The 10,652-nt window shown below is 34.3% G+C and overlaps 1 protein-coding gene across 1 annotated transcript; it reads left to right on the top strand.

The window, feature by feature from the left end:
- Positions 1-8,214: 8,214 nt before the first annotated feature.
- Positions 8,215-10,429, top strand: LOC143611216 (putative xyloglucan endotransglucosylase/hydrolase protein 30). Its single transcript, XM_077085474.1, has 4 exons — positions 8,215-8,425; positions 8,540-8,640; positions 8,925-9,133; positions 9,732-10,429. Exons 1-4 carry the CDS (start codon positions 8,215-8,217, stop codon positions 10,249-10,251), a joined length of 1,041 nt encoding a protein of 346 aa, XP_076941589.1. The 3' UTR covers positions 10,252-10,429.
- The last annotated feature ends 223 nt before the right edge of the window (positions 10,430-10,652 follow it).

The following is a 10,652-nucleotide window of genomic DNA, read 5'->3' on the forward strand; positions in this document are numbered from 1 at the left end:
CAGCCGTAACGAAACACGAAAATCGGCCAAAAAATTTTGTTTTTACACTACCCGTAAAAATTTGAGCCGTAGCCTCGGCATAAGGTATGTCCGCCCCTGAACTCAAGCGTTGTCGGTCCTAAATGATGATATGGTAAGTCAACGCAAATTCAGTCCATTTCACTTACGTGCGTTATTGTACCGGAACTAAAAAAATAAAAAACAAAATAAATAATTGAGGTGGACCAATGGGGTGATGTCGGCCGGTATAACACTCGAGTGTTGGTAATAGGGATGAGCATTTTGTCCCAAATACCCGTACTTATACACGTACCATACATGTACATGTACCCGTACCGATTTAGCCTATTCGGTACGGGTATTGGTACTCATTTTTGTTGAATTTTGGTACGGGTACAATCAGGTACATGTACGGGTACGGTACGGGTACATTGGTATTTTGTACCTGTTTAGATTATATAAGGGTTTAATTGAGATTTTTCATATTTAATATATAAAATAAATTCTCTAACCATGTTATTATTGAACAAGTACCAAACGTTTCTTCAAAATTAAATAATATAACATCCAAGACTCAAACCAACAAACAAATCACTTAAAATCGGCGACCAAGTTAGGGTTCTTCAATACTATCTTATCATTAAATCGATAGCCAATTTGGTACCTGCACTAATTTGGCACCCGTCACGTACATGTGCAAGTACTGATACCCGGACTAATTTAGGTTGTTTGTTACTTGTATCGGTACCGCTTCAAGATCGTCGAAAATTTGGAAATAAAAAAGCAAAAGTGGTACAAAAATGTGTATTGTACCAAAATACCCGTACCAATACCCGTACCCGTACTCGTACCAGACCGAAAAATTTGGTACGAGTATTGGTACGTGTTTTTATTGATTTTTGGTACGAGTACAAACAGGTACAAGTACGGGTACGGATACGGGTACCGTCCCACGCTCATCCTTAGTTGGTAAAACCCGATCGTTGTCAATCCCATGAGTTGAGGCGGTGAGTCTACGCAAGTTCGGTTAGTTTCCGACACGTTCGCTACGGTACAAGAATTAAAACATAAAAAAACAAAATCGACATTCGGTTGGTTTTTGTTATGTTCGTAAGTTCGTTATAACGGTAGTGGATCAGTGAAACCCAGGCGCTGTAAAATAGGAGCTTTGCCGGTGCTGGTCGTGCAACGGTGTGTCGACGCGAATTTGGTCATTTTCGGTTAGATTTGTTACGGTAACAAAACTAAAACCCAAGTGTTGTAGGCACCAGGTTTCGCGTGCGATGAGTCATCAAAACCATAACATTTTCAGTCTTTGGCGTTGCGACAGCGAGTCAACGCAAATTCGGTTGATTTCGTTTACATTCTATACAGTAATGGGTTAACAAATAAGGTCGGTTAAACCCGAGCACCACCGCCACCTGCCGACACCAGTCACCTGATACATAATCGAAACTAGGGAAACCTTTTTTTGTCTAAAACAAAATATAAGGTTTGATTTAAGAATAAAAATACGTTTATTAGAAGTTGACACACAACACAAAATTTAAATAACTAGTATTTAGACCCGCGCCGAGTTGCGGCGGGGGCATTAAGTAAGGAAAAGAAGATACTTTATGTTACGAAAACACAAATGACCCACGCTTGGTGGCGGTATGTAATTTTGAAACAAATTTGATAATTTAGTAGCACACTAATTCACAATAACAACACTAATAACTACTAACAATTTGAGATACAGATTCGCTAATTCAGTAACACTAATAATAAACTACCAACTTATTTGTAATTAAATGTCCGTTATACTGCCCCTTAGTTCAAAAATCCAACAAACTTGCCAACCTATCGTAATCAAAGTTTGAAGCCAACATCTGGTGGCACCTCCTAAAACCTGCTAAACATATAATACAATAGCTTAACTTAAGTCAAAACTGAGAAATAAAAACAGTACAGAAACCATAAAAAACTACATCTAAGTAAAGAATAGATGAATTTTAATAGTTAAATCACCTCAATAAATAAAGTAACGAAAACTTTAAAGTACATAAACCCCAATGAATCAATACTCAACATGGCCGGCATGGATTGTAAGCTAAATTTTAAACCCCCTAACATGTATAGTATCTGTGTATTTGTTTTGAACAAAATAAATAGGCAAAACATAACTTACCAGCATCTCAGTTGGCTTCGATTCGATAATCATCATGTTCCACACCATATAAAGCCGTAATCTGTAAAAAAAAACCACACAAATACAATCGCTAATTCACTATCATTACATCTATTTCATAAACTCCGTAAAAACCTTGCAGCAAACCTTCCTCATTTATTATTAGAAATACATGTTTTACAGTAAGTCAGTCTAAACCCACCCATCAACTCTTTATATTCTAATATTAAGCATGAAAGAATTGAACTTCATAATAAGATTAACATTGTCTTCTTCTAGTCCACTCTTTCCTCCCGAGCGTTCAAGGTTTAACAATGTCACCGACTTTGATGATGTTAATAACTCCTAACTCATTAATTACAACAAAAACGCGATTTTAATTCTCCTATTTTCTCCCTATTAATTACCAAAAAAAGGGGAGAAGCATTTTAATAACTTCGAAGTGGATGCGATTTTGTCATTTAATATTTTGTTGTTTCTGGAGATGAAATCCCATCTTTACAAAAATTTCAAAAAATATCTACTTTTTTCATAGTTCTGTAAACAAACCGAACGAACACGAATATGGGCATGTTTGTGTTCGTTCATTTAACTTTTAACGAAGACGAACACTTAATCAAACAAATAATTGTGTTCATGTTCGTTTATTGAAAAATGAACATGCTCATGTATGTTTATGTTCGTTTGTTTAAAATCTAAATGAACAGTTCACAAACATAAACGAACGTAAATGAACATAACTGAATAAAGATAAACAAACATAAATGAACACATTTATATGAACACAAACGAACAAATATAAACCATCAAGTAGATGACTAATCCAGATTATATATGATTATTCTCTATAAATATTTAAATCAACATAAACGAAAATAATAAATGGATGTAAACAAACATAAATGAACACGACTTTTTGGTTCATGTTTATTCGTTTATTAAATAAAAGAACATAAATGAACTTCCTGCAGAACTATTCACTGCACGTTTGGTTTGTTTACAGGCTACTTTTCCAACTCTAGATTGAAATTCGAATTCATACTGAAGCAGATTCATCATTACTCGACAGTAAGTAAGCCGACAATAATAGTGAGTTGAGTGAACTAAAAGTTTACCTGGTAGCTAGAAGTAATGCTCAGCATGTAACTTTGTGCCACTAGACCTGTTGGAAAATAAAGGATGAAAAAGATTATTAGCTATTTAAATATATTTAATATGAAGTTTTAATGACAATTTTCATACATACAGATCATATTATATTTATGGCTGCAATTGTAGTTGCTTGTTTTCAAGCACCACGGTATCCTCATCACCCCAAAATCCTAAAGGTGTAGCACAATGGTCAAAGCATCCCGTCAAACACCTTATGTGCAGCGTACCTAGGCTCATAAAACCATCACAGCCTTTCTTAAACCCAAACGAAGACTTTATGTGCACGGCATCTAACGTCACAAAATAGACATAAGGCACCACACCGGCCGCACGTTGTTAGCAAAATATTCAATGTGCTATATAATTCTTTGACAACATATTGTAATTTTATGAAAACACAAATAATGTAAGTTCACTGCCTACATGAGGCTCAGGTCCGCACAATGGCTGCAACATATGTTGCCACGCCAAAAAGCAGAGCATCATCACAGCCATAAAGCAAGTGGTAACCGGAAGAAACAATAGAGCCAAGCACAAAACACAACAATCAACCTCAAAACAATACCAAATCAAACATCGCAAACAGTAAGACATCAGGCATTAAACATTGCATATTTAGGGGTAATCACATAAATTCAGAATATCAGATAGAAAATAGCCACGTCAGTTCTAGCGCTTCTCCAGCAAATGAATAAGTACACAACACAATGCATGTATCTTCTCCAGCATTATATACAACAATAAAGCACACCTTTTATCAAGAATAGTTGTAAATTAACATATATATATAAATAAATTAACTCTCAACCTGTAATAGAACCTATCAAGTGCATGTATCTTCTCCACGTGCTTCCCATGCAATCCACTAGTTGTATTACAAAAACAAAACTGCATATTAAGTCTCCGGGGCCGGATGGCAACGCCAATGGAATTAGTGTAAAAAAGGTAAACCCCGATATATAGCAACCATCAGCCTGCTTCTTCTCCACGTGCCACGCATGCAATTCCACTTATTGTAGTATAAATCAACCGAACCGGCCACCATCAATTAACACTTACAACAATGGCGAAGAATGCACTATTTGCACTCACCTTCACAGCCCTCATAGCATTTTCGGTGGTCTCTGCCATCAGAACCATAGAGGACAACCATGGGAATTTATGTGACGGCGTTTCCAACTACTATGGGTGTTACATGGACGGCCTCAAAAACGGACATGTTTGGCCATGGGGTGATGGTATTGATCTGTTTCGTGGGTTATTTTAGTTTGAGTATTTGAATTTGACTTTGTTTTGTATTAGGGTCCGTTGAATAAACTCCTTAATTAGCTAGGGGTAAGTACGGTTTAAGTTTGCTATTTTGTGTTCAGTCTTGTTTCCAGATTTTTTTCTTGTTAATGAAAAACGTCGCATAGTTTGTGCAATTTGTGTGACATTTACAAAATAAATTTAAAGCAAGAGTTCTAAATTCTTTGTGTAGCTAACAAGGAAATTACAATCATGTACATTCCATGATAGTCAATTAGTTACGATACAAACTATCATTCAAATGTAAGTGTAACACTAGGCCTAGCTCAACGAGATATTTTTGTAGTTACCTTTCGCTCGTAACTTACTCGTCCCACAACGAAATCTAAAACTAATAATATTCAATTCAATACGTACGTCAATAATTTGTTTTAATCAAGTCGTTACTGTTTTCTGACAGCTACCAAGTAATAAATTTCAACAGGACAACACTAAATTTTCTCTCACAACTCATTTTGGTTAAAACACTAGAAAGTAGAAACAATAGCATTATATACCTCTCATTGGAAAACCCTTGATGAAACTGAAAATTTAATGTGTCTGTGTGCTGATATAATACAAGACTATTCTCATCATTTTCTTATCTTCGAATTTAAAATTACATTAAAAAAGCAGAAAAAATTACAAATTTTGTTCTTTTGAATATATGAAATTATAGAATGGGTCATTTTTGAAAATGAGTTTAACTCTTTATCCTTTATTTGCATGTTTCATTTGATTTTTGTCCTTTACACTAACGACCTTCCAATGATCCAGTTAAGTCTTGGCATGTGCCAAACATGTAAGGGCAAAAAGGTAATTTCCAACCATTGTTATTATTTTATTATAATTATTATTAATAAAAAGTGAAATCAATTTTAGAGATTTTGGTCCCATCTCATCATCTTCAATAGACAATTTACAATCCCAATACCACCACCATCACTCCAATAATACAATCTTCAACCGTAACTCCACACCACCATCACTCCGACCACCATTGCCACCACCAGCAACCGCCGCTTACACCACCACCACCACCACATCAACCACGGTCTTTTATCTTTCATTAAGAGTTAAAACCCCCTTCTTCTTTCACCATTTAACCCTAAGCCACCACCAAACCATCACCACTACACGCCACTAACAGCCACCAATATAGCCATTGGTAACATATATGCAAACATCAAGATAATTGGCATGAATCGACCGAGTAAACGGTCGCCGTGGCTAAGATCTGGTAAGGTACAAAGTCGTTCTGGAGACGTCATTCAGGTGGTGGAGCCAATTGGCGACACCGATTTCTCCAGATCTAACACCGATTTGCGTAGCGAAATTACGAAGGTGGAGGCTACTAGCTTATAGAAACTCGATTAAGGAACGGCGATGGCGGTGGTGGTGATGATGAGCTTTGTGGGGCCGGTGGTGGTTTCCGGTAGAAGGAACGGCGGCGGATGGCGGAGAAGACGACGTGATCTAGGGTTTTCTTGTTTTTTGACCAGAGAGTTGACCAGTTCAATTGTGAAAGAATTGTTGGGGTTTTGATTCTCTAAAAAACAGGAAGACATTTGCGGTTTGATTTTGGAAGTGGGTTTGAGTTTGATTTGATTATTGTTGAGTTTGCATTTGGGTTTCAAGATTTGTGATTTTGTTGGGGAGACGTGTTAAATTATTTCTAAGAGTGTGAAGTTCAATAGGTGAAAAGGAGGATGAAAGAGAACGGGCAAGGGAAAAGACAATTATACCCATCACGTTTTATGCATATGGGTCTGTTTAACGAGATAACTTAACGTGAGTTAGCTTAAAGGACAAAAACCATGGCAAACATCCAAATAAAGGACAAATAGTGAAACTATTTTTGAAAAATGATCTATTTCATAATCTATGTAATTCAAAAGGACAAAATTTATAATTTTTTCAAAAATACATTATATTTTCTCTATCATTCTCAATTGAATATTATTTTTTATACTTTTACCATTACGTGTTCCTTTTCATTTATTCACAACCATTTTTAAAATATATTAAAGAGTTTATATAGTGTTACATGACCTTTTCAAATATACAAAAAATCATTTATTTTCATTTATAACAATTTAAACCACTTCCTATGTTATAAAATCTCCACTCACTTAGTTTGACGGACTGATATGTGAATGCTCATGTATATTTTGTCAACGATAGGTATATGGGAATATATTATTTTAGAGTCACATATAAGTATTTTGGTGGCCTATAAATCATGTGAGATGTAAACCACAAAAGATATATTTTTATATGGTGGCCGGTGAAATATGCTCAATGTTTGGTTGGGGAGAGAAACACCGAGACTAGCTAGGGGGTATTTTAGTAATTTAAAACGTAGAATTCCAAGGTCAAAAATGTGACGCGACGGAATAAAATGTTAAAATCCCTTTGCGTAGAACGCTAATATACCTTACAAAGGTGTGTTTGGAAAGCTGTGAACCCTATGATCGAATGAATACTTATGTTTACTTTTACCTTAAATTCATAAATTACGTTTTACGTTTAAACATAAATACTAATATACTTTTAACCACAACTTGCTCAACGTAATATTCTTTTATATGATTTAATTGGCCAATCGACTATTAGGCCAAGGGCTGCGTACGTGACATGAGACGGGGAGATGGTGTGAGATGGGTGATGTGGTAGTGAAAGAGTGAGTGAGGTGAGAGAAAAGATTTTGATGGAGGTAGAGGGGTGGTGGTGTCGATTTGAAGAAGCAACAAGAAGATGTGGAAAATGATAGAAGAGGATATCCTACCCCTAGCCTTAGCAAGGTCCAACAAATGTATCGAAAACGGGTCTTAAAGCTACACGAACGATTGGTGCAACGTCATAGGTAAAAAAATGAATTCTCCTTTTTGAAATTCAATTTCAGATTAATTGACAAAAATGCATAAGTTCATTCGCCAACAAATGTTTGTATCAATACACACCACTAGAAAACAAGTAATAACCAACGATGTTTTACTAACATGCTTGATCCATTTTGTAGTTACTAATGGATAAACAAAGAATACAACTAAAACAAACAAAAATAAAAAAAAATATTCATCTGTAATCCTTTGTTAATTACCGACAGATCAACGACTTAAACTATAACTAAAAGAACCATCACCGAGATACCACCGACACAAGTTAATTCAAATTTGGTTAGAACAAAGTATCAACAACAGAATTAACTTTTATAAGTTATAACTTTAGACACTTCTGAAAAGTTACACTATTAAAAAAAAGTCTATAATTAAAATCTGCTAAGCGTAACTAGAAACAAAGGAAATTGTTAACCAAACACACTAAAGATTCTTGATTATTTCGGAGAGGCTATATAAGTTTAATTATTAACTATGCTAATACTTAGGTGTGTCCTAACTCCTAATCTAATAATATTAATTGAGTTTTATACCCGTTATACCTAATCTGATTTGTTATAAATTATTTCTAACGTATTATTATATAACCTTGATTTGTCATACAATATTTAGAACCAATAAATTATGTTCCAAAAGCATCTTTGTCACTTCCGTATAAATAGACACAGAACAAAGACAAACACATAACACTACTTGAACTTGTAAATGAACTACCAGTTCATCAATTCTCTCTTTAAAACCACCGTCTATATATCCCTTCTCCCACAACTTCAGCTCCTTTCCGGTGGCGCCGCGGCATCCCCACCGCGTATAATATCCTTCCAGAAAGGCTTCACTCAGCTCTTTGGTGGCAACACCAATCTCCTCCGCTCTGATGATGATAACACCGTCCATCTCCACCTTAATCAATACACAGGCATCCATACTCTCTCTCTCTAATTCTTTATATTTATATATATACATTATATATATTTGTAAACTAGAAAAGATGTTTTGGTGGTTGACAATGATTTTTAAAAAACAATTTCAGGAGCTGGATTTAGATCTTCAAACATGTACAAGCATGGATTATATAGTGCTCGAATCAAGCTACCGTCTGAGTACACCGCCGGAGTCGTCGTAGCATTTTATGTATGTAACTCACCCTTTATATATATTCATCGATAATAATTTATACTGACAATTTGAACAGTGACACGTTTTCCTTTCATTTTTGTTGTTAAAGTTTCATATTAACATAGAAGTATACTCCGTTTGTCCCAACTTTCATTTACGTTAAAATTAGAGATAATTGTTTTTGTAATGAAATGAAAGTTATGAGTGGAATTGGTTATATTATTAGTATTCAGTATGAAGTTATCTGTTAATGGCTAATAGTTTGAATTATTAAAATGATTTATTTGGTACACATGCAGACTTCAAATGGTGATGTGTTCGAGAAGACTCATGATGAGTTGGACTTTGAGTTCTTAGGGAATATTAAAGGGAAGCCATGGAGGTTTCAAACAAATTTATACGGCAATGGAAGTACAAATAGAGGGAGAGAAGAAAGATACACCTTGTGGTTTGATCCCTCCAAAGCTTACCATCGTTATACAATTCTATGGACATCTTCCAAAATCATGTATATCTTCTTTCCCTTCTTAATCATCTTATACTTTTTAAATATGATAAGTCTCATTAACCACATGTTATGTTTATACATAGAGATTTGTGTTAAAAATCACAAATAGATAATCAAGTTCAAAAAGAGAATTATGAAATCACATAAATTTTGTATTTATAAATATAATCATGATACAAGACACTCATGTAATTAAATAATAGCCTGTTTATCTTCTAAATTAAATGATATTGCATAAAGAAAACATTTAATAATTATATAATAATACAATAACATTTGTAACGTGGACTTGAAGAAAGTGAGTCATAAAGAAAAGACATCTATAATAAAGGTTTATCTAGTTTTGATGATGTTCATGTATCATGTATGTAGTATTTACACGTAAAGTGGTTTGAATTTTTTAAATATTATTATTTTTGTGAACACCAAGTCATGTTACATATTTCTTTAGAATATTATTTTGTAACTAAATTAAATATAAATATTACATTATTTGAAGTTAAATAAATTTGATAAAAACATTGAAGATGTAATTTTATATCTTTCTTTACATTAAAACAATTGTTTGCAATGTTACATTATATTATTTTAACTACAGATTCTATATAGATGAGGTTCCAGTAAGAGAGATATTACGAAGCCCTGAAATGGGTAGCGATTTTCCTTCAAAACCTATGGCATTATATGCCACCATATGGGATGCTTCAACTTGGGCCACAAATGGTGGCAAATATAAGGTAAATTACAAATATGCCCCTTTCATCACCGAGATGACTGACCTCGTCCTCTACGGTTGCATTTCAAACCCGATTCAAGATCTTTCAACCGAAAGTTGCACGCAAATGGACAAACAACTCGAAACCATTCGATACAATAACATTACACGAAAACAAAAGACCGCGATGAAAAGGTTTAGAGAAAAGTACATGTATTATTCTTATTGTTATGATACTTTGAGGTACCCTATTCCACCACCGGAATGTGTGATTGATCCGGTGCTTAGGCAGCGGTTTAAAGAGACGGGGCGGCCGGATTTTGGTAGGCGGCATCATCGCCACTCGAGGAAAGGAGGTCATGTTTTGAGGAGCCAAATATATGATATTGAAGATGAGGATTGAAGGTATAGAAAGATTTGATGTGTATAATAGGAGTGGTTTTGTTACATAAATTGGATTGTTTGAATTTTTCATTTTATTTAGTATTTGTAATGTATTCTTTCTGTGATTAATTAATGCAAATAAAACGATAAATATGTTATAGAACTAGCAAGATAGCTCACCATTCTATATTTATGTACTATGGCTAGAAAATCGGCCATGTAATACACATGTTAAATAAAAAAGGTACTAAATAATTAGTAACGAACATTTTGGAGACTATAATTGATTACTAATTTAGTATTGTGTTTTTCAATCAGCATTTTTAAACTAAGAAATAGTACATAAATATAGAATGGTTATATTTGACAATTTAGGACCAGAACATATGAATTTATTGAAGAATCAACTTTATTTTTTTA

The sequence above is a fragment of the Bidens hawaiensis genome, unplaced genomic scaffold (assembly GCF_021521415.1).
Source record: "Bidens hawaiensis isolate Kalapana, Puna unplaced genomic scaffold, B.hawaiensis_p1.1 tig00030189_1, whole genome shotgun sequence".
Taxonomy (NCBI): Eukaryota; Viridiplantae; Streptophyta; class Magnoliopsida; order Asterales; family Asteraceae; genus Bidens; species Bidens hawaiensis.